This window comes from Trichosurus vulpecula, chromosome 7 (genome assembly GCF_011100635.1).
Source record: "Trichosurus vulpecula isolate mTriVul1 chromosome 7, mTriVul1.pri, whole genome shotgun sequence".
Classification (NCBI taxonomy): Eukaryota; Metazoa; Chordata; class Mammalia; order Diprotodontia; family Phalangeridae; genus Trichosurus; species Trichosurus vulpecula.
In genome coordinates this window covers 187,983,037-188,008,684 of record NC_050579.1, presented here as the reverse complement: position 1 = coordinate 188,008,684, position 25,648 = coordinate 187,983,037, and the positions used below count along the sequence as shown (strand labels likewise).

Here is a 25,648-nt window from a genome sequence, read left to right as displayed (position 1 = left end):
TTAACAAATGCCTGTTGAATGACTGATTTAAAATCCTACATAAAATTCGGTTCACTTTTTTTAGTTAAACAAAATCAGAAAAATCAGGTTAGCTGGCTGTTAATGTCACCATCTATTTATTAATCATCTAGGTAGTTATTATCATCATCCCCATTTTACAGCTGAAACATGTAGAAAGAGAGGTTAGGTGACTTGCCCAAAGCCATACGAAGTTTAACTAAGGCATAATTTTAACTTAGTGCTCACACCTATGACAAGCTACCATCCCACAATGTAGAAACATTTTGGATGAAGAATGAGTTACCCAACTGCAAGCCTTATGGTAACTCAGGACTTATTAAAATCTTGGGTCTTTCAGGTATTTCTACCCTGCAGATGAGCGCTCTATGTATTGTTTCTCCAAATTAAAATGAGATCACTTTGAGAAAAAACATTGCCTCACTTTTCTATTTGCATCCACAGTGCTGTTTAACAGTGTTTGGCATATAAACACCTGATAAATTCTTTTGTATATCCTTAATAAAACTGGGGGGGGGGGGGGAATCAGATACTTTTCAAATAACATACATGGCACAATCCTAACACTGTTCTCATTAAGCTTGAAAGAGGGAAGGTCCCTATACATACCTTTAAAGTGAGAAGCAATTTAATGTCATGCTATAAACAATATATACAGTAGATATGTACCAAACAAACCAAGATACTGAATTCACGGTAGGCATATACAAGGCAAAGTACAGAGCGTCACTGAAGCTTTATTTGTTTTCCAGGCAATAAGTGAAATAGGTCCCATAACCTTTGCAGTAGTACCAACAATTTAAATGTATAAAAGCTCAGTTGCCTAATCTGATCCTCTTTAAAACCCAGTGAAGTAAGCAATTGTAGATATTTTGCCTATTTTGCGGATGAGACAACTGCAGCTCTTGCTTAAATAACTTGCCCAAAGTTACACAGCTCTTGGTGGCAAAGATGGCCATTTATTAAACCCAGGTCATCTGTTAGTCTAATTATGCTACCCCTTATAACTAAAACCACAGAACTCTTATGAGGGCAGCTAGGTGGTGCAGTGAGTAGAGCACCGGCCTGAAGTCAGGAGGACCTTAGTTCAAATTTGACCTCAGACACCTGACACACTTACTAGCTGTGTGACCTTGGGCAAGTCACTTAACCCCAATTGCCCTGCCTTCCCCCCTGCAAAAAAACAAACACAGAACTCTGCTACCTGATTTAACAAAACCCTTCTAATTCAGTGCCAAGTAAAGGAGGAAATGAGGCTAGATTGTGCCACAATGAAAAATCAGGACATGTGTGTGTCTTATTTAATAGAAATATTTAAACAGGACTGGTATTAATTTAAGACTCTCTGATACAGTGGGAAAAAGCAGAGCACCTGGTTTGAAACTTTAGCTATGCTATCCTTACTGCATCTGTGTGACCATGGGCAAGCCACTTAAAATCTCTCTTCCTCCTTTTCCTTTTTGATCTTTCTTTTGTGGCCTTTGATTTACTCAAAATGTCTTACCTCTGCAAATTTTAGCAGTAGTCTTGCAACTTAAAACCTAGAAATTTGCCTGGAGCAATGAGAGGATAAGTGACTAGCCCCAGATCACAACAATCACTAAATCACGTGAAGGATTCCTACTCATTTCTTCCTACTGCAAGAGACTGACTTTCAACTCACCATGCTACATGGCCTCATTATCTAATACTTAATAAACAGCACCAAATAAACTACAATTAATACTGCTTTGGTGTGCCCTGAAAGCTTCTTAACCTAACCACTTAAATTTCTTTGCTACTTAAAGGCAGCATTCCTTAAACCCTAAGGAATTCCCTGAAAGAAAAGTATTCATTTAAAAAAAGAAAGAAAAACACCCACTTCTTAGGCTTTTTGTCTGACGGTATGCCACTCATCATACTCAAACCCTTTTTGAGCTTCACCGCCTTTCCCCACTGCAAAAGATGATTAGACTAAATATATATGGTTTCTCCCAGCTCTCAAGGTTCTGAGTCACTGGAAATCAGTAACTAATTTTTAGTGAATTATCTGCGGGAGTGTGTAAATATCTAACCATCACCATATGCAAAAGAATTTCATTCCTTCCTCATTCCCCTGTCAGGAGTAATTAAAGACACACAGAAATTTCTAATACTGCTAGAAACAGTCTTCCCAATTATTTGCTTAGCAATCAACTTCATGAACTTTATACCCTTAAATCAATTGTTTGTAGGGCTAAATATGGAGAGAGCTACAAGGATTAGAATATTAAAAACCTATTGAATCCTACTTCTCCACTCTTCCAAGTAATTATATTGTTGCCTTTTCTTATTAGTTACAAAACAACCAGAATCTACTGTATTCTATAACCACGACATAAAGAAAAAGAAACTGAAGTTAGTTGATGATAAAGAGGTTTAAAAAAAGGGAAATGCATTATCTGAATACATCAAAAAACTATTAATGAATAGTTTTGTAGCTTATGCAGTAAGTGCTCTATTAGGCCCCAAATAATCTACTGTTAACTCTGACAACATAGTGTGCTGCCTGAGTAAAGCTGAAGTGTGCACTAATATGCTTCCCCCCACCCCCGCAGTGGCTAATTCATTACCCTTCAGGCCTTTTATCTTCCCTTAGGAGAATCTTTTCTCTAGTAAAATGATTTTTAACTATGTACCAATAATGAAATTTTACTACAACAAAACAATTTTGCCTGCTTGTGCAATTATATACATCTGTATAAACACTAAATGAGCCTTTTAAAAAAGTTACATCCCTATTTTCCCCATTTCCATTCCCCAATTCATTTCGATAATGTAAAGCCGCTACTACTGCCTCCTCGATAGTACATATACATTTACTCCAGTTCATATACATTAAAGATTAGTGACTGATCTTTATTTTGTCTCTTTTTCAAAGAACTACATTAAGGTGTATAAAACAATTAGGAGAGTAATTATACTGACATGAGTTACATACCAGTTTGAATATCCTAGAGCTGGAATAAACTTTTAAGTAACTTTATCCAACCCATATCTAAGCAAGAATATACAAGTGGGCTTCTGTGCTATGCTTGAAAACTTCTAATTATAGGGAACTTATTACCAAGGTAGCAATTCTACTTCTGGACGGAATCACAGAATCTTATAATCTCAGAATTTGAAGAGACAAGAAAGGCCATCTCAATAAAAATCCCCTCTACAACATGTCTGACTACTTAAAATGTTAAGTTTTCCTTACAGGGAATTTAAACTGGCCTTCTAACCTCTACTCACTATTCTCAGGGTTTTGCTTTCTGAGGCCTAAGAAAACAAATCTAATCCCTTTTCCTTTTTCATAGTCCTTTGAATACTCATATCTATCATTTCTCTCACCCCCACCAAGCTCCTTTTCTAGATGTGTAACAGGGCATAGTTTTAAATTTCTACTATATCAGACTATTTCCCTATATGAAGAGTTCAACAAAATGGCAGTGTGGTATAGTAAGAAATTTGAGTCTAGATGAAGGTGAGATATTGCTGGGGTAGAGAGGGACCCTAGAAGGTGTCAGAAGAAGGGACAATGGCTTAGATTTAAATAGGTAGAAAAGAGGGCATTATAAGCAGCAGGAATATGCCTCAAACGAAGGCTGGAAAAGAAGCTATTCAAGTTGTAGGAAATAAGATCGAAAATATAAGTTGGGATCTGATTGTGGAAAGTCTTGAATAAAAGGCTAAGGAATATGAAATTAAAAGTCTCTAGAAAAGAAGTGCCATGAAAGTGATGTTTTAGGAAAACTAAACTGGCAGACTATATAGGACAGAAAAGACTGACAGCAAAGAATTTTCTTCATTTTGAGACAATTTTTAATTCAACATTTCATAGCTATCATTACAAGATAATTGCCATTCTTTTACACCTTCTCACACCAATAACTTAGAATCCCGTGTAAATTTATCATGGATCCAGGGAGACAGAAGGACTATGTAGAGTGAAAGGAAGGTAATTACCAGAAATAGTAGCCTAGGCACTGTCCTTTCTCTACCAGAGATCAGATATATCAGATCTAGATCTATCAGATCTAGTCAGGCCAAAAAATGAGGCAATTAAAAAAAGCATTGTCTTAAGCAGGTCTACATTTTTAATAATTAGAAGCAAAAATACTTACATCAAAATAATTACTACAAATAACACATCTCACATATTAGCACTTCAAATGTCTGCAGAGTACCTACATCATTCTAATTTTACAGATTAGGAAACTAAAGTTCAGAGATTGACTTACGCAGGGTCATACCACCAATTAACATTACAGCCAGGTTTAGAACCCAGTTCTGCCTTTAAAGCCCACTGCTACATTAGGGGGTATCGGTCATCCCAAAACTTTAACATAAAAATAACACAGTATCTTTCACATTTTCATTTTTCACTGCCTTGCTTTCTAAATTTGGATTATAAATCCATTTACAGCCATTTTCAGGATGAATACAAAATCATAACTACTAATTCTCAGGACTGTACAACGAGGCAACCGCCATTTTTCTTATCATTTAACTTACATCAATGTATATTTCTCTAAGTGCTCCTCCAACTTGAACACTTTAATTAGAATAATTTAAATTACCACCTTTCAGCTACTGAGTGATTTGGATTATGAACTATATACCCTGTATTTCCCCACACCTCTTTCCCCAAACTTCCAGCAGCTGCCAAGTATTTGTTTTTCTGTTCTTGTCAGGTCATAAGACTTTTCAGAGTTTGTTAGTAGAAATTTTAAAGGGATTATGGGACAGAAAATGAGTGTCTCATCCATTAACCTGATGGGAGACTCAAAATTATTAACACTGTCATAACTTTGGCCAACCAAGTCCACCTCGTATACGTTAGTGATGTAATAAATTGGTTAAAAAATCCTAAATAACTCACTAAAAACTTCCTAAACACGCATAATAAAAGAAAGGACAATTACAAGAAATGTGATCTATTTGAGTTTCTACAATCATTCCCATGCAAGAAAATAAAAAACTGAAAAAGCTATGTTACTGGGTAGACATTCTAGTCATGTTTAATTTCTCATCATAACCCAGCCTCCTAACAGATTTCTGCTGAACAAAATGAAACACAAATGTACTTTACCTCAAACAAAAATCAAGTAAATGAAATTGAGGCTAGTAATCCATTTTTACAAAAAAATTTCCCTTTAAAATTTCTTTAGCAGGTTTAATGTACACAATGAGGATGAATACTTGACAAACCTAGGTACCCAAGTCAAATACCAATCATAATGAATTTTTAAATGAAAATTCTTATTTTTGAGCAGATCCAAAATTTTTAGGTCCTAATTCCTAATTTGTATGATTGTTTTTACCTAATAATTTACCTAATCTAATTGGCTACAAATATCAAGGACCTTCAAGTATACCCCTGAAATACTTGAGCTTGGAAAAAAAATTGTAAAAGATATTAAAGCCTGAACACCAAATCCTTGTCCTTTAAGACGTTACATATATTAAGTTGGACAACTGCTTAAGTTTATTTTCTAACACACACAATAGTACTAACATTATATACAGTACAAAACAGGATATATATTACTTCCCCTACTTAATGTAATTGTTATTCCCATTTTAAACATTCCTAAATATTACAAAAAGTCTTATCCTAAAATTTGAGCTAGTATAGCACCATATATACTATAAATGACATTAAATATTTGCAGAACTGCAGAGGCATAACTGGATGAAAGCAATATGCTTACAGATTATGCATGTTATACTTAATAGCTGAAACAAACAGCTATGAATGTAATTTAATAAATTGAGTGTAGTATTGCAAAAAATGTGCTAGATTTGAAGTCAGAGGGATCCTGCCTCTTGACAATTATTTCATCAAACATTACCAAGTCACTTAAACTATTCAATCTTCAGTTTACTCATCTATAAAATAAAGCTTTTTACTTGCATTAAAGCTTTTCTTAGATCAAATGAGAAAATAAAGTGCTTTGCAAATATAAAAGCACCATAAATGTCAGTTATTATTCATTATGAGAATTTTCACTTATTTAATAAAAAACTGTAAAGGGCTAATCAATGAATGAAACAATCTCCATCCTCAAGGAGAAAAAAATTCTCTTTAGTGTAACTAAAGATTGTAAGCTCCTCAAGGGAAAGGACTTGTCTGATGACTATTTGTATCCCTAGCACTTAGCACAGTGCCTGGCACATAGCAGATGCTTAATAAATGATTACTGATTAATTGGAGAAAAAAGCTTAAGTTCACTCACACACACACACACACTTACAGCTATGGCCTAGCAGCAAGCAACTTTTCAGCAAAGATTTCTGGTGGCCCCTAATCTCCATAGCACTCAAAGCTTTCACCCTCTATAATTCTGTTAAAATGATGCCTATGCTACTGATATACGGTAAGTGGTGAGGAACATCTAAGACAAACATCTGGAAATTGAATCTTGTATTCTACATAAATTCAAGTTGCAAAGTGATTACAATTAAAACAGTCTTCATTTGAAAGAAATCATTTGAGTAACTCCCAATAATTCTTAAAATGAATGTTGGCCATGCAATTCTGTTCAGATAATATAAGCTTTGTTAGAAAGAGAAATTTTTAAAGTATACAACATATAATAAAAAATGCAAATTTGTTTGAACAATAAAATTTCCTGAAAACTTTTCAATCATGCCCAACAAAATTTACATATATTTATACTTACATTTGATTTTTAGCTGCTTGCCTCTGAGCTTTGCGTTCTTTCCTTTTTTGATCTGGTGGCTTAGCAAAAACAATTTCAATATTTTCTCCTTCTAAGTCTTTGCCATTCATTTCTTCCATTGCCTAAAAATACCAGGCACTGGATCAGTGGTAAGTAATTTTCAACTCAACAGCGTTTATTACAGAACTTTAGGGTTAGTGGTATCCCTTTGGAGATGGTCTAAAACAAGAAATCTTAACTTGGGATCAGTAAACCTGGTTTTTTATAAAGCCAAAGAATTTTTAATTCACTTTACTGAATTGAGAATCAAGTAACTGGCCCTCTAGACCCAGTTCTAGTCTAATATTCTTAGCCAAACTATTTCACATTTCTAGTTCTTAGTTTCATCAACAATCTCTAAGGTCTCAAATATTGATTAGGTAATTCATAATTTTAAATGTCATTGTGTAATTACTCAAGATTATTTAATTATTCACTATCAATTCCCACTTGTTTATTACCTTTACAGCACCATCTCTCTCATCAAAATGAATGAATGCATAATCCTTTAGTTTCTTCACTCGTTCCAGTTTCCCAAACTGACTAAATGCTTTTTCTAAAATCTCTTCCGTTACAGTATTGGCAAGGTTGCGTACAAACAGCACTTTCACCTGAAATTAGAAAAAAGTAACAAAAAAGAGATTTTCAAAGTGCTTTATTTCCAAAATTTTTAAAGTACAAAATGTTTCTATCACATATTCCCTATGAGAATAAAGGTATATTCTGAATAATTAAATTAACACTCCTACTCAAACAACCAATAAAATAGGGGGTGCAAGTTAATATTATAAAAGCTTCCTAGAAAAAGCATTGACATCTTTCTTTCATCTCAGAAAGTATACTAGGATCTTTTGGTATAGCATTATAATATAAAACTCATTAAACCATACAGTTCAGTGGTGATACCACCACTAGGCATACATCCCCAAATAGTAAAAGAACTACAAAAATGCTTATAGAAGCATTTTTGTGATAGAAAATGTGAGTGACCATTGAATAGCTAAGCAATTATTTTATGTTAATTCAATGGAATGTTATTGGGTCATAACACTCATGGATCATGTTGCTTTGGTAGTTTAACTGTTAGTGTTTGCCAGGCAAATTAAAGTCACATAATAGTTTTCTAAAGTTCCCCAGTCTCTTTGTGCACAAAGAAACTTGAGATGACTTGTACAGTCAGATACAGAGAGAAAAGAATCAGAACAATTTATACACGATAATTTAAAAGGAAAACACCAATGAAAGACTTCCCAAATTTTACCAATGTGCCAGCTGATTATGCCTGCAACATTCTGACAATGAAGGATATCACCTTTCCCTTTAGTAGAGAGGTGATGGAGTATAGGTGCGTAATGAGGTGTATATAAACTGTCAGACATGTTCAATTGCTTTTACTATACTGTCAATAAAGTATTCTTATTTGGAGGTAAAGCATAATTGGGAAATGATACTGCTATAAAGAATACCATTACAACTTTTTAGTATCTTCAATGAGAGGTCACAATGAACTTATGAGATGGTGACTTCAAGATTGATATCATCATTAAAGTTAAGGCTAAAAGTATGAGCATGCTGATTAATGGGAACTATTCACAACATAAGAGTTTTCCATGGAAAAATTCTGCTTAGTTGAACAAGCCCTTTAGTATTGAAACAATTAAAATATCTCCTAGTCTTTATCTTCTTTAACTTACTACCAACACAATGAAAATAACTAAGCCTGGGAAACAGCAAGGGGATAATGAGAAAAGCACTGGTTCTCTCAAGTCAGAACCTAGGAATAGATCCAGTCCATGGAACTATGGGTGTGAACTTAAGGCAAAATTCACAACCTTCCTGGGCCTGTAAAATGAAGGGATTAAACTAGATGATCCCTGAATTCTCTATCAGCTCTAGTGATAACCAATATAATTTATCTATATTATAAATGGAAAATAATTTTAAGATTCATAATTCTACCCCAAAACAGGGCTATCAGATAGATGCTACCACATTGCTAGCAACATGCCTCTGATTCATCAGAACTGAGGTCAAGGGTGGACTATACCTAAGTCCACCACACTATTAATGAAGGAAATTTCTCAGGTGACCAACCTAAAAATTGTACTACTAGCATTAATGTTGACTCTTGAGAGATGTTTGCTCTTATAGCAACTCTCAACTGATTTCTGAAGCAGTATAACTAATAATAGCTAAATCTTGTTCAACTGCCACAGCTCAGCTGGGGCCAGAACAAGCACTCACTATTTTTAGGCATGGGACTTTAGTCTAACAAACAATTGAGTTTGGTGCCATCATCACACACATGCCAAGATTCAGCCGCTCCTGCTGCTAGCACAATTTCACACTGCAAGATTCTCTACCATATGGGCTAAATGTATATCAAAAAGGCTTCAAACCTTCTATGTATATTATATTTTATGGTCCCATTACCAGTACATATAACTATAATCAGTACAACTTTTTCTTAGTAATCACTTCCTACAACATAGAAGTCCAATTTTAGGAAAGTAATTAAACAAATTTTTAAAGAAATTTTAAGGTCTACAATTAATTATATAATACTTTGTGTATACTTTATACTTGTGTGAGCTGACTTGGCAAAAACATAAACGCAGTCAGTACCTTTCAGTGAACAAAAAATCTTCCCCAGGCTTTCACAGGCCAACCCCTCCCCTCAAAAAAATGGTCTTTTACACAAAGAATTTTATCAAGAAAAGATTCCAATTTTCTTTCATCCTTTGATAAATGTGAATGTGTAAAATAATAACAGACAGCCTTGATAGCACTTAAGGTTTGCAAAAATGGTTTACAAATATCTCACCTTATCCTCCCAATAACCCTGGAAAGTAGGTGCTATTATCAGTCTCTTTTTACAGATGAGGAAACTGAGATAGAGGGTGACTTGACTATGCCAGAGAACAAGTATCTAAGGTGGAATACTGTTTTTCCTTATCCCATGGTCCAGTGTTCTATCCAATGTACCATCTAGCTGCCACCACAGGTCCTCCAAATTCTATTTGAATTGTTCGAATCATTATGTCGTTTCTTTTCCTAAGACAAGCTTCCCATTTGAACAAAATTTCTTTAAAAATGAGATTTTTATTGTACTTTACAACATTACTGAACATAGTCATTATTTTCTCAATCATTACCTTTGCCATGACTTCAGGATCTGGATCTTCTATAGGGTCAGCCCATTCGACTGTACCCACATTTCCCCAGACTTTCACTTTGCCACTCATTAACCTACGCCTGGCCTGAGCAGCAGTTTTGTGATCTTCATACTCAAGGAAACAAAAACCTCTGTTCTTTTTCTTATCATCCGGTTGGTGGTACAAAATGACATCTGTAAGGCCCTCTGAAATTAAACAACCACCCTGTTTAACAAACTGAACAAATAAAATAAAAAAAAAACTAAAAGGTTCTTTTTTTTTAACCTAAGATGTAATTAAATATCCAAACCAAAAAAAAAAATTGGTAACTTGATTTAGTCCAGTCTTACATTGATTTTCAAAAATGAATAGGAATGCTGGGGCATATTTCCAGTGAATTTACCTAAACAAATTAAGAATTCTCCCCAAAACACAAATCATAAAGAAAAACAAACTGAAATGCAATAGTATCTTTAATAGGCATGTTGTTGAGTTCAAATAGGATTACTGTTTACACAATTGTCTTGACAATGGCAATACAAGACAAATCCAAATGGAAATACCACAATTAAAATATTAAAAACAGACAAAAGAAATTATTTTCCTAGCCCAAGCCAAAGATAGGCTTATTTCAAAGTAAATTTAGGGCTGCTTAACTGGGAGTTTGTTATAATAGAATTTGCCACATATTTCAACTTATTAACAAGCTATTTGAATTAGATGGACTTGTCAGCTGTTTCTTTGAAACTGTGTTTCTCCAAAGATAATATACAATGTACAATATACAAATTTAAGTTACTCTGATGTGACAAAAATTCTAATACAGACTACATCTAGCAATTTTGTATTTAAAGGAATTATTTTTTGGTGACCCCACAATCTCTGAGGTTCTACAGTTGGACTCTTTATTTTAAATAATACTGATACTTAATAGAAAACAGAACTGAGCACACAGAACAAGTGTAGCATTTTTTACAAAATCACTCAAATGCCTAAAAACAGAATTTATCCCCACTCGAAAAAGCAACTTCCAATAATACAACAGGCTCATTCTCTATGTTCAACTTACCTGTTACTTTGCTAAATTCTTCAAGAATCTGCTCCTTTGTTTTACTCTTGGGAATAGATCCAACAAAAAGTCTATTATTTGCAACGGAGATGCAAACTCCAATGTGTTTTCCAGAGCGAATTTCATGATTATTATACTGGAAGCAAATAAATTTTTTACATTAACTCAAGAGTTACTCATCTTTAGACCATTTATCTAACACTAAATCTTTATCACAAATTTTGTAAAATTTACTAGATTTTTTTATCTATGTAACAGTCTCATCAATTAAAATACGCAAATAAAGCAAGATACCCTATGCATACAAATAGGACTCTGGCCTCAAGCTTATATTAAAATAGCTATGAAATTTTTATGTACCTATAGAATATACACAAAGCAATTCACAAGTTACCTGAATTAGTTACGGTAAGCAGTGTAATTGTCTTGTTAAACTAATAAATTACGTACAAAATTTGCCTGTAACAGTCCATTTTAATGTATAAAAGTGGATTTGGCAACCCCTACCTCCTTATGTGCTCCCCAACAACTCCTGCCACTAGATCTTTTATCATGCAATATAGCCAGTTTATTCAGCAAGGTTCCTTCCCACAGGGAAGTGGGGGGGGGATAACAGAGAAAAGTAGGATGAGAGGAATTACTTCTCTCAACCTGTACCCAAAAAAAGATGCAGCAAACTAGTTCTAAACCCCCTTCTCCCTGTACTTCAAAATGTCATGTCTAATATAAATGTATTTCCCGCCATCTAACAGAATGCCATTCTTTCCTCAAACAGAATGTCATACTTTCCTCAATTTTACAAAGGCAGTGGGTAAAAGAGTAACAGAAAAAAAGGGAAAAGCAGCTATAATATAATGCTCAATCTCACTGAGGCAACTCAAGATACGCAGTTCAAGCTCCATAGTCTACAGACAAGAAAAGATAGACTAAAGGTCACTGTTGTTGTCAAGCTATTTCAGTTGTGTCAGACTCTTCATGACCCCATTTTGCGGTTTTCTTGGCAAAGAAATTAAAGTGGTTTGCCATTTCCTTCCCCAGCTCATTTTACAGATAAGGAAACTGAGGTAAGTAGGATTAAGGGACTTGTCTAGGGTTCCACAGCTAGCAAGTTCCTGAGGCCAGATCTGAACTCAGAAAAATGAGTCTTCCTGACTCCAGATCTGGTGCTCTATCATATCACCTAGATGGCCCCTTAAAGGTCACTAATTTCGGTATTCTATGCTGTATCATTAACACCTACAAACTAAAGGTCTAAACTAAAGGTTTCTCTCTACAGAAAGCTCTTCCCAAAATACTATTACCTGTGTTCAGGTAAGGCTACAGAAACTGAAGACCAACAGGTCTTTCTATGTTCAAACTCATTAAAGCAGCTTATTGATGTAATGCTAATAAAAACTCTGATGCTAATAAAAATTTTGTACTACTTCACATTTATAGGCTTCTTTTGCTCAGATTTTATATCCATTTTTAATTTTTAAGCATAAATTCATGACCTATGCAATGCTTAAAACAGCAACTTGCCCTAACTTGGTATAGTTGACTGTGTGTCCCCAAGTCTATTTTTTATATGTAGTCATGTAAGATCTGTGTTCTCAAAATACCTTTGAGAAGCCAAGTGCATTAACAAGAAGTTTCTAGGGTTTTCTTTATGTACTTGACTTGCATATTGCTGAAGAATGTGATGTGACTTAAGTTCCCTATTGGCTCTATGATTTCATGGCAAATAAAGCAAAGATAGTAAAATTCTATATAAATAGTATTTAAGTCATAGACTCATAAAATTCTAGAGCTGACAGGATAGTCACTTATTCCAAACTTCTCATTTCACAGTGGGAAAACTGTTGCCAAAAGAGACTTGCCCAAAGTCACAAAGTCCAAGGCCAAAACAAATTTGGTATCTCCTGACTCTCATTTAGTGATCTTGACACCATTATCAAAAAGATTATGATTAAATCCATGTGGGATCAATAAGGCTATGCTATGAAAATATTGTAGAGGGAGCATTATTCAGGACATATTAGGGCTTCATATCAATAAAGTCATAATTAAGTCATCTAAGCTTTTAGACTTAAAGAAAAATCTCAACAGATTTTCTATCTGCAAGTGATGCATAGTGCTAATCCATTTACTTTCTCATTCTTCTAGCAAAATGAACATAAATACCCAAAAACTATGGATAATCCACAAACTGCAAAGTTTACACTCTAATGTAGACAAGACATATAAGTACCAAAGTCACACAAATTTCTAGGTAGAATACTCAAAATATACAAACCCAACAAAAGGAAAAAGTCCAGTTGTTGAAGCTTATTGTCCTGTCTACTATAGAAAACAGATTTTATCCATCCTTTATCTATAATCAACAGGGTGAGGCTATTCCAAATATAAGAGCCATAAAAGTTAGTGAATTAGCCTGAGTGTAGCATAAAGCAACAAGAACAATATTAATAACTGGTTCAGAACCCATCCTCTGCCTACCTATGTAGAATAAACTGATGCAAAACTGAAAAATTGCTAAAATTGGAAATGACAGTTAAGGATCTGCTGCAGAGCCTGGAAAGATCATTGTAGCTTGAATATTTATTATTAGCTAAGTATGTAAAAAGTACCCCTCAAAGCACAAAACTGATAAGGCTGCCACCTCCAAGGCCTTAACCTGTACCTCTCCATTCCCCCCAAAACGGAAACAAGGACAAAAAAGGACAAAACCCCACTTCGGGCATAACTGCTACTATAGCTAAGCTGTCTTATAGCTGTTCCCCCAAATGTCACCTAGCCTCAAAGTAATGTTCCTTTTTGCTTCTTCATTCCTCATATCCATTATATCAACTTCAGCATATTCTCTAGTATCATCTTCGAACATTGTCCCTTTTCAGAACCACTGTCACCATCCTCTTCTGGACCCTTTCTTTTGTAATGTCTCCTAAATGCAATTATTGGCCTACAGTTTCTTCCCACTCAATTACCTCCTGGATACATCAGTCAAAATACACTTCATAAAAATACATATTCTCATGACATTTATGCCTCGTAAGATATTTTTCACAACTCCATATTATCCAATGTTCGAACTCTTCAGTTTGAAATTCAAGGTTCTCCAAAATAATTACCAGGTTAAAAATCACACTGCTAAAATGAAATGGCCTCTGATCATCATAGCTTAATGTGATAATTCTGTTCAGAATTCATAGTGTATGTTGTAGCTGTTGCAAAAAATATATGTGACCAATTAGCAACAGTGATGGAAGGAATACAATTAGGGAAAGTTCCTGGTAATCACGTATGTTCCAAATGGTCTACAAGAATTTTTAGGTCTACTGTGACCTAATACTACCTAATACCTACTAATTAGGTTAAAAGAGGGTTTGACTAGGAGCCTCTGATATTCCTCCAGCTCTATCTTGACATGGTAGCACATAGAAAAATTCATTGGTTCTTATGTCAGAGAATCTGGATTCAAATTATGCCTGTCAATTCTGTGACCATGCTTAAGTGTTCAACTTAATTGGACTTCATTGGACCTCAATTTATTCATCTGTAAAGTGATGTATTTGAACTAGATGGCCTCTGAGGACTCTCTTTCAATTCTTGTGATTCTATAGTCATTCACTAGGCATAATTTCTTCCACTAATGGTTACTTTTTCCTGTGTAGGCAATCTTTTCTCTTTAACTAGGAAGGAAATATGTTAAGAAGCTGTCATCAGGAGGTCTGGGTTCCAACCTCACTTCAGACCCTTATTGGCTACATAACCAGTCAAGTCATTTAACTTCCCAGAGTCTACCAATTTCATATATTGTGAAGCAGTGTTTTTTTAACATTAACAAGCTGTATAAATGAACTATAATTACAACTAGATAAAATTCCATGTGGGTAAGAAGCAAGTCGAGTCTTTTACTTCTTCATGTTCTGGACTTTGCCTTTCCATGTATAAGGCACTCAGTAAATACAAACTCATAGAATGGTATAAGCTATTCAACTTTATAGGTCAAGTTACATATCAATAATATCCATAGAAATGACTCTTTATTATGGAATTTTATGTTAAATACAGCTTATGATGTTGGATGTTGGCCAGGCCTTAAGGATGTCCTCATTGAAAACATTGTAGGATTTAAACCATATCATTCTTGGCCCACAAGTTGTTTGTGTAAGACTTTTTCCTCTCTTCAATGCCTACTTAATAAAATATTCTCTCAGGAGAGTTATATCCAGGGTGACCAGAATAATTTCTCTATGAGCTCGTACAGCATTTGTCTTATTTTCACAGTTAAATGAGTACTGCCTGATGATACCTCTTACACTGCTGCACTAAACTATTATCAAGCTTTCATGTTTACAACTTGTCTAAGTGGACTGTATTCTCCATGAGGGCAAGGGCCCACTTGATTCTCTGTAACTCCTAGCAGAATGCCCTGTATATTGAAATGCTACTACCAGAAAATAAGTCACTTGAGTGACTGCCTATGTTAAAAAACAAACACCCAAATCTTAAAGAGCATCCAACAGTTACCCTTCTTTATCATAACACTTTAATTTTCTCCAGGTCTTAACAAGACATCTGCTAAATAACATCTGCTAGTAATAAAAATTCTCTCTATACTTGTATCACTATATATAAATAGAAAGGGCTTATTACATACACCAATATGTAAATCAACCATTACATTTCTTGAAGATAATTTTCCTAAAAACTTGAAAACACAGAAATTTATAGATACATAAAATAATCTATTTTCTTAACTTTCCCCATCACAAGATAACTACTATATAAATAACCAAGCAAAGTAGTAAGTCTCCTAGCAAATATGTAGGATTGAATGTACCTAAAATCAAACCCTCAAATCCAACCTGTATTAATGACAAAACTACCCATGGTTTTAGTCTTAAGGAGAAAAAAAAAGAATCGTGAAGTTGTTTCTCAAATAAAGTTGCCTAGGAGACAAAAGGAGACAAAACAAAAAATCTAAATACTCAGGCCACAGTGACAGAAGACCGATAAACAAAATGGACTTTTTAAGTATTGGTCTACCATATCCTGATTAGCACACTTTTCCTTCCCCATGAGTCTTGCCTGCCCCCTTCCTCCAACTAATGCAGCGAAAGTAGACTTTCTGCCAGACTGATTCCTCCTCTCACCATGGTCCTGATCAAACAGCTGCAACATGCTCTCCAGGGATGTATTCCAAGCAGCAGAAGTAAAAGTGATTCTAAATCGATCTAAGCACATATTGCTACCCATGGTCATTTATGCTATAGTGCTAACCACCCAGCAGAAGTAAGGATCTCTTTCCAAGGCAAGATGCTACTGTTACCACTACTGCTTCAAGTTTTGAGGGTTGTGAAGTAATCTTACAGACAAGGCATAAATACAAGAAGTAAAATGAACAGGAGGTATGATTTTAAAAATACTTTCCAGGCTACGTCTTCAAGATTGACCAAAGGAACATCTTCAACAAAATAGGAAAGATCTAATAAGTACATTTAAAACTAATTACATCAAAAGGCATGGGAGATAGTGCTGGATTCGTAGTCAGGAAAACCTGGGTTCAAAATCCTATTTCTGATACTTACTAGCTGTATAAACTATAGGCAAATCACATAACCTCTGAATCTAAAGGCAACTCTCTAAGCTATAAATGAGTTGCTGTCTGCAAAGTTCACACAATCACATCTACTTATGTACTGACATACTATGATAAATGTTTAAGAGACTTTAACAAATTACCTAAAGACAGACCATTTCAGAACGTTATCTGTAGTGGAATGCACAATCATGATGCCAGTTTTATTGTTTCTGAAAATCTTCTGTAACTATAGTCAGGACACTCTGGTATCAAAGTGTATAACACCCTGCCAAAAATATCAGTTTGCATGACTAATCTGATCTCCAAAATATTTTAGACTAGAAATAAAATTATTCACAGCTAAGTAATCAGACATTTTACATACTAAAAACGTCAATAAAATTTGATATTTTCTCTCTAGATAAACTCTCGAACAATTTTATGTAACAAAATCATTAGCAATCTAATATGGATTACCAAATTTTTTAACAGTAAGCTCAAGCTTTTAGTGCTACAAAGGCAAGAAGTATCAATTCATCTGTTAATTAAGGGTGATTCTGTGAGATGGTCTCCAGGGTTTCTTTCAACTCTAATAATCTAAGATTTTATCTGAACTACCAAACAGAAAGCAAAAGACAGATCAAGAGTGCCACTGAAAGGCTCACTAGAGAGCTACATCCATTGCCTCAGAAGTTGGAAGTATGATGACTTGGGAAGGGGACATCAAAGGAGGAATAGAAAAACGTGCAAATACATCCTTTGAAAAAGAGAAAAAGGGACCACACAGTGTTAAATCCTTTCTATAAAGATATTCCTTAGAAATGTGGTGTACCTCAACTATCTTAATTTTATGATAGTCACAAAATTTTCAAATATTCAACACTTACACATAAATAGAAAACGGTGGCCCAACAGAGAATCCAAAATTACTTTATATTTGTCTTTGAATGTGAAGGAGGGAAGGCAAATTTACCTTTTATATTACATTTTGCTGGGTAAATATTAAAATTAGTGGATACTCTAACCATAAGGTAGAAAAATATGATGGCAATGAGAAATCAGTTTATGCTTTAAAGTGTACTTCAAATAACTCCCAAAACTGAGAGCAAATAACACAATTAAAGCCAAAGATAATTTTCTATGGTTATTGGTCACAACCAAGTCCTATTAACAACCATCATAATTGTTACCAAAGATGAAAATAATCTACCTAATGGAACAAAAACCACCCTTTTTATGCATGTTTACCTAGCCTAAATCATCTAGTGTTTTAATTAATTTGCCACTGGTTATTAGGTTAAATATTTTTTAACAAGATCACATCAGCAGCAGAAGTCATTTGATAAGAGGCAGATCATGTGAGGGTCCATGGCACAGAACTTGTCAGAACCACATCTAATGAAGATATTTCTTAATTGATTTTTCAGCCTTTACAAAGCTCCAAATTTAAAAATTGTTAGTGAAATGTTGTCAAATGCAGGCTCTCTGAAATTTTATTATTTTATATCTCCCATCCAAATACAGAGATAAGAAATGCTATAATCACTGCTTTTCAGAGGTTCAAAGGATCTCAGACAGATCATCTAATCAAACCCCTTTTATTTTATGAGAAAACTGAGTTTTAGCAAGTTTGAAAACTTCCTCAAGATTACAAGGTAGAACCAAAATTAGAATCCAGGCCCTGTGATTCCAAATTCTAGTACTTTAGTATATACCACAGTCTATGAAAACAGAACAAGTACAAAAAGATACTGAAATAGAGCTCTAATTTCATGAACTATGATTTAGCTCATAATTTGCTAAAAAGTATTTTAAAAATCAAAATTTAAGATAAATATCTCCTTGAATAGTAGGAAAAAACTTACCAGTTTAACAGCCTCCTGAGCTGCTTCTTTTGTACAGAAAGTTACAAAAGCATATCCTCTATTTAGACCGGTCAGGGGATCCATCATTAAGCGCAGATCCCAAATAGGTCCAGCTTTTTCAAATAATGGAACAAGTTCATCTTCAAATAGATCCCTTGGAATCTTTCCCACAAATATCTATAAACATATATATGCAGTTAAGATTCATGAACATGAAAAAAATTTTTTTAAAAGATTCATGAACATGCTTTATGAATATCAATTCTACGGCTCTTAAAATACAAAATGTTTCTCCTTACCTCTGTGCCAACAGAAGGCTGTTGTCCTGAATATACTGAATCTGGAGGAGGTCCTCCATATTTCCTCTGTCCAGTGGTCACATCAAGTGTGTAGCTTGTCCTTTCCAAGAGTGCCTTCAAAAATTCAACTCAATTAATACTTTTTGGCCCAAAGAACCACACCTAATTTTTTTTAATGTTGAATTTACTTAAATTTTGTTTTCACATGGTAATATTAATCCTAGATTCCTATCACTATAAGCAGCATGATAAAGTTTTTCCTAATTACCTGATCTTTATTTCATAAGATCACATATTTAAAGCTATAAAAGATCTTCAAGGATCATCTATCTAGTCCATCCAACTCATCATTTTGCAGATGAGGAAACAGAAGAGATTAACTGATTTGCCAAAAAGGCATTAAGTAGCCCAAGCAAGATTCAAACCTGACTCCAGAACCCACATTCTTTCCACCACACCAAACTATACACCTTATACTAAAACTCTGGAACCTCTCAAAATTACAACAGGTGGTTTTATCTATTAATTCTATTTACTTCAATTAGCAAATCAAGCAAATTGCTTAGATAAGATACTGAATTAAAAAGTTAGAACATCTTAGATGTCTTTGATTCTGGGTGTTTTGTTTGTTTGTTTTTTGCCTAGAATTAAGTCCAAAAATATACTAGCATCCACCTGTTTAGGATCAGTTTCATCCTGCTAGAAGCAAGAGATAGATTAATTTACCTCTCGGTCCCCTTTAACCTTCATGGTACCAAACAATAACTATTATGACTACTGGTGATATCCCTACCATACCGGCAGTTCCCCTATTTTCATAAGATGCAATCTCAATACTTTTCAAACAATTTAGAAACACATCATTCATCCAAGTTTTAGAGCACTGAAATACACTGCACAGAAAAGCTTGGGTTAACATAAATTCACTTTTTTTTTTTAATAGTACTTCTAACAACTTTGAACACTTTTATCTACCAGGTCTAAATAGTATTCTGGAAAGTACACTTGAAATATATTTTAGGTATTCCTTATGACAAGTGTAAACTGTTAAATTTACATAAAATTTATCAATTTTCCCATCCTAAAAATGTTAAAATACTAGAATGCTGCTCTAAGTAACAGGCAAACATTATCCAGAGAAGACATGAAAAACTCATCTTTTCGTCAATTTAAAATAAGCTCATACTATCTAATGATTTTAGGGGAATTTAATACACAGAAACACTCAATCTTTATTCTTAAGATTTAATTAAAAAAAAAACACTTGTTCTAATATACCTAGTTCATGATTAGATTTTTCAAAGTTTAAATAACTCAAGAAAATAAAAGGTTTATATACATTGATTATCTTTAGCTTTACTCTTTATACTGAGGGTTGTTTTTGGTATTATTTCTCTTGATCAAAAACAGTAAAAGCTGCTCAAACAACTGCAATTATCTAAGTTATATATTGAGTAGAACTTTTAAAGTAACATGGAACTTTAAATGAGATGCATAAAAAGGGCAAATTATTTTGTGTGCATGTTCCTCCTTGTATCCAAAGTTCAGCCTTGCCTAAAATGTATAATACTGAAACAGGGTCTCAAAATCTGATAAATTGAAAACTATCACTGAAATCAAGAAATTCAAAGATGCTTTTATTTCCCTCCTCCAGGAAAGACTGATCAGTACATATTAAAACTTTATTTACATCAACTTCTATGGATCAAACTATTATTTATTGGTGATTTCAAAAAAGATACAAGGGAAAGAGCTCTAACTCTAATCACATCCTATGTCAAAACATATTCTCCATTTCCTTTTCCTATAGAGTTCAATGGACTCTATAATACCTCACACATTCCTTTTTTTAAGGAGGAAACACAAAGAAAATCATACACTGTAATTTTGCATGAAACTTAAAAGAAAAAGTTCTGCTATGACCCTATGCAATTGATTAGAAAATATAGGTTTAGTTATGTCACAATTTCCTGTAAAATTTAAAGAGAAAATAATTTTTATAGCTTTAATTGCATTAAGTGATCCAGTTGAAAGTCATAGTTTGATAATTTATAAACACATCAATACAAAAGCATATTAGGACTTTTCTAAAAATAGATTTACTACATATGTATTTTAACTCAGTAAACTTCAACGACTCCTATAATGTGACTCCGTTTCAGAAATCTCCTTTGGTATCTGGCTATCAACTCCTCTCCCATGCCCAACAATATCCTTCATCCATTCCCCTCAAGTCTACATCTAATCTCTCCTATTACTTCCATGCCCTAATTCCTTTCGCCCTCCCATTCTCAGCTCCTATCAGTAATCATTAATGTGTTCGATGTAACAGATTTAAAATCTGTTCTTGAGTTCCAACATAATGGATCACTTTATAACTAAAGTGGATGGACCTGGGGGCAGCAAGAATATGTGGTTCCAATTATCTTTATGAAACACTACTTTGGCAAGAAGCTATGTGGGGGGGGAAATTCTAAACGCTTAAAATGAGACATCAGAGCAGCAAGGAGAGAACTTATGCTATTCAGCAATGTATTTTCCTACAGTCTATGGGGTTAATCCTGTTTTCCCTCCCTCATTTGGTATAAAATAACCAACTGGATAAATCTCAATTGTACTCTAGAAATTAACTGTAAATTACAGATTCCTATCAAGTAGAGTAATTTTCAAATATTTAACAAGAGTACAACAAAAAAGATGGGATGGAAATAGGTATATGATGATTTACAACCCAAGCATTAGAGTATAAAAAAGCATGTTTCATTAATGTTTCTTACAAATTTGTTCTTGACATTCAAATTAAACATTCCATACACAGAAAGCCTAAGGAAGTTTTCTCAAACCATACTCTAAGTCATTTACAGAAAAAGTTCACAAATCTCAAATCAGCTTCCCTGACTCATTTTCAAGGGAAAAAAATTTAAAGGCACATACCTTAATTTTTGCCTCATCTGGTCCTTTGCTAGAATCGGCCACTTTGGTCCCCTGTTTTTCTCTCTGCCTATATGTCTTCATGACTCCACATAAAAAGGCACTTTTGTTCTGCAAAAAAAAAAAAATTTTTAAATCTTCCTGTCAAGTTTAATAGCAACTGTTACATTCCTCTGCTTCAATATAAAAATTCCACAAGAGAATTTAAACATACGTTTTATCAAGCAGTCACAAGTCAGCAGTAGTATAAATTAGTGAATATTACCTGAACATGTGAGAGATCACTGTCTTTAAACTGTTGAAGTACTGCCAATGCACCGTCTTCATTAAATTCTTTTAAAGCTTCAATAGCTCTTTCATCTAGATCACTGTGTGCAACTAAACCTAGGGAAGAAAAAATGTTCACTAATTAGCAATTACCTGATAATGTAAATTTTCCCAGGATATTTTAAGAAGAAATTTCAATTATTTTAATAAAAGTTTTATCCAGCAACAATCTCTCAGTAAAATAACAAAGTCTAATCTCAATCCAATATTGCTACAGTATTGCTCCTGCCTTAAAAAAACTAAAAATCAATCCATGCAAGAGATATTCCAAGTGAAACAACTCAATTCCAATTGCTACATGAAAAACAAATACCATCACCAGAGAAAAATACATTAAGCAAATCTAAAGCTACTCAAAATTACCTAGCAAGAACCCTAGTGGAAAACACCACCAAAAACATCACCTGCTCCCACCATTAACAGTGGTTGCTATTGTTTCATACATGCTCAACTGGACCCCTAGGCCAGCCTGCCTACCTGGTCTATCCCCTCCCCTCCATTCTTTAAGCATTTAGCCTCAGGCCTAATTTCTAGTTCAAAAATAGAAAAATTATCACAAAATCAAACTGCAGTCCCCATACTAATTGGAAACCACAAAAAGTTGCTCTTTTAGTTTAATTCCATAAGTCCAATAGACAAATTTCATAATATGGTTTTGCAAGTTGTGTCTTACCTGCAACGTAAATTTCATCTAGTTTTTCAGCAACTTTCTGTGGTAAACCAGCATCAAGCAATGTCTGGAAATGCTCAGAATGGGTAACTGCAGAAGAAGTATCCATGGGCTCTTCAGTACCATTCCCATTAACATGTTCAGTAGCCATGTTTCCAGAGATCTGTTCAAATGCAATAGGCAAAATTAACCTACATTCTTCAAAAAGGACATAGATGACAATATTGGAGTCCCAGTCTCTCCTCTATCACTTATTACAATAGCCAGACAGCACCTACCGTCAAAGACACTAGTGCCTGACAACTGACTTAAGTTATAGGGCAGAAAAATACAATCAGTGTTTTCCTCGGAGCACCACCCCTGAACTCACGGAACAAATTAACTAGAAAAGAGTTATTTTACAAACATAAGCATGCCACCTGCAGCTGCGCTGCTCTGTCGCTCAGTAAAAGGTTTGTGGATTAGTGGCAAAAGATAAAGAAGCCGAGAGATAAGTATTCAACCTCTAGAGTAAAGCTCCAAACTGCACACTTTTTCCCGCCTGCCGCTTTTGAATCCATAACAAGCAAAAGGAACAAAGCGCTCAGATAACTGCCCCCCCAACTCCCCAGGCCCGTACCCCATCCCCCTAGCTCCTCAGCCAGAGCGGAGAGGCTCTACCACCACGGCCGCCAGGAGCCCATTAGAAACACGTGCTCCGCGCCTTCAAATGTCCTACAACTTCCTCCAACGTCTCCACACCGAGGCCCAAGGCCACAGTGGCAAAGGCCACACCACACTCCAACATCACCCCTAACAACGGAGATAGCCCCCAACGGAGCAACAACCTTGCCGCCCCCCCTTACCTCCCAGGGCGGCAAGAGACGACTCCAGGCCACGGCCTCTCCCTCTCCTCCCCACGCCTTCCCCTCCCCCCTCCACCAAGCACCACCATCTCCGCCGTGACACATGGCTCTCCCCGGGGCGGCGGCGGCACTATCCCCCGTCCCGTTCTCCACCTCGCAAGGCTCCGGCCCCACAAATACGTGACCCATAGCACGTTATACAACTCCCCCACCCCCTCGACCGGTGCAATGACTCTGCAGCTCTGGGGCAAACCCCTCCCGCAACGAGGAAGAGTCGTCGGAGCGGGAGCCGGCGTGAGGGAATTCCCCGAGCGGCCCTGCTCTCCCGCCTGCCCCGCGGACCTACTCTCCTATCCCGAACCGCCTCCAGCCCGGCGCCTGCCTGCGGGGACCAGCGCCCCCTCCCCCCCGCAAGAACCAGACCCACAGCACCAGCCACGACAGCAACCAACTCGGGGACCGCCGCCGCCCGCAGTCGGCACGGGGCACTCGCTAGCACCGAGGCAGGCGCCTCCTCCCTCCGGCGCTGCAGACAAAGCCTGAGCGGCGGTAGCACATGGGCGCGGAAAAGAAGCGGAGGCGGCACCAGGGGCCGAGGCCTAGTCCCAGGCAGTACCAGCAACCAACGTGCTCCTCTCCCCTTTGGAATCCATTTTCCAGAAAAGCCGGTTTCTCCCTCCCCGCGCCGCCCTCTCCTTCCTTCCCTCCCCCCCCCCCGACAATGTCGCCGCGCCTTGGAGCCCAATGCTCCCCCTCCCAACCCGGCAGAGTCCCGTGGTCGTTACCTCCCCGTTGGGCTGCCGCGGGTAAATCCTGTCCGAGGGGATCGGGTTGCGGGAATCGCGTGCTCGCTGCTCCCTGTGTCCGGCGCGAGTGGAGCTGTTGTAAAATGGCGGCCGAAGCTCACGCCGCTGGCAGCAAACCCGATCCAGTTCCACTCGCCTCCGAGCGCGCTCCCGGTGCGCGCGCGCCTCCGCGTGACCCCCCCCCTCCCTCGCGCGTCCGCTTTCCCCTCTCACACACAACCCCTGCCTTCCTCCTCCCCCCCCCCTTCCCCACCACTCCTAGCACCTTCCTCTACCTTTTTCCCCCCGGTCGAGAGTTCTCTACCCTTCCCAATCAATACTACCGCCCGAGCTCTCAGACTCCACGAAACCAGCTCTCCCTTTCTCCTTCTTTCCTCCCTGTCCCCGACTAGCTCTTTCTCCCCGAGAGGGTTTCTGCCCCTCTCTTTCTCTCCCGCGCTGACGTGAGACGGCGACGACTACGCCGGGTCGCGCGCCCGCGAGCTCCGCCCCGCACCCAGCCACCTTCCTCTGCGCCCCCTCCCTCCACTAGGTGGGCGGTGCTCAAGACCCCGCCCTTCCGCTCGAACGGCCACGAAGGGGGCAGACAGTGAATGAAAGGCCCGCCCCTTCCCCTCCCGTCTCCTCCTCCTCTTCCCCCCATCCACAACCCTCCTGGCTAGGCGGGGCGGGGCGGGCCGGGTCGGCGTGTCCCACTCGTTCTCCTTTGTCAGGAGACAGACATCTACCTACCCCACCCCCACTCCAGTACACATGCCACCGCCACTAGTCTCCGACTCAAGTACCCTCCCCCCTCCTCGCAGTCTGGGAGCAGCGGGAGGAGGGAGAGGGCGGGGGTCACCCTCGGAATGCTGTCCTTCCCCTAGAACACCCACCGGCCGTGAGCGCGGAGCCCCAACCGCCAGCGCTGCCGCCGCCGCCGCCCGTTCGCTCTCCCTCGGCTCTATCGGGAAGCTGCCGGCGCACGTGTCCCCCGGGGCGGGGCGAGTCGAGGGAGACAATGGGACTGCGGGGGGGAGGGGACAAGCGAGGGAGGCGTCTAGAATGGGAGACACGCGGCGGGGCAGGGACCGCGGGAGCCTGATTTGGGACAGAACTGCCCCGTGCTCTGAGGTGCCGATCAGGACGCGCACCAACACACACATTCTCCGCGAGAGACTGGAGTAGCCACGGGGGTGCCCACGCGCGCCCAACCCTGCCGGTTCTGGGGTGGCCGCGCAAGAGGCTTGCCTTTGCTTTCTGGGGCTGGGGGATCGTCTGGGAAGGTCGTCCTGGATGCGGACTCGTGCAAGCTGGCGATCCCCGCGCCCGCTCGCTAGCTCTCCCGGCCGCCCCTCTTTGGGGAAAGGCCTGATTTGGAAGCAAAACC

The 25,648-nt window shown here is 37.4% G+C and overlaps 1 protein-coding gene across 6 annotated transcripts in view; it reads right to left on the bottom strand.

Moving 5' to 3' along the window:
- LOC118856131 (synaptotagmin binding cytoplasmic RNA interacting protein) overlaps positions 1-25,227 on the bottom strand; it is a 34,051-nt gene extending 8,824 nt beyond the window's left edge. For 5 of the 6 annotated variants that reach the window (XM_036766237.1, XM_036766238.1, XM_036766239.1 and 2 more), the window contains exons 1-10: positions 24,259-24,757; positions 22,632-22,791; positions 21,897-22,015; positions 21,635-21,742; positions 18,701-18,814; positions 18,402-18,578; positions 10,971-11,106; positions 9,902-10,107; positions 7,208-7,357; positions 6,708-6,829 (exon numbers count right to left, since the gene is read on the bottom strand). In XM_036766237.1, the coding sequence (XP_036622132.1) occupies positions 6,708-6,829; positions 7,208-7,357; positions 9,902-10,107; positions 10,971-11,106; positions 18,402-18,578; positions 18,701-18,814; positions 21,635-21,742; positions 21,897-22,015; positions 22,632-22,779 (1,280 nt within the window). In that variant the 5' untranslated portion in view covers positions 22,780-22,791; positions 24,259-24,757. Of the gene's footprint in view, positions 1-6,707; positions 6,830-7,207; positions 7,358-9,901; positions 10,108-10,970; positions 11,107-18,401; positions 18,579-18,700; positions 18,815-21,634; positions 21,743-21,896; positions 22,016-22,631; positions 22,792-24,258; positions 24,758-25,154 lie in introns of those variants that run through there. The other variant, XM_036766236.1, reaches the window with a different exon arrangement.
- Positions 25,228-25,648: the final 421 nt, after the last annotated feature.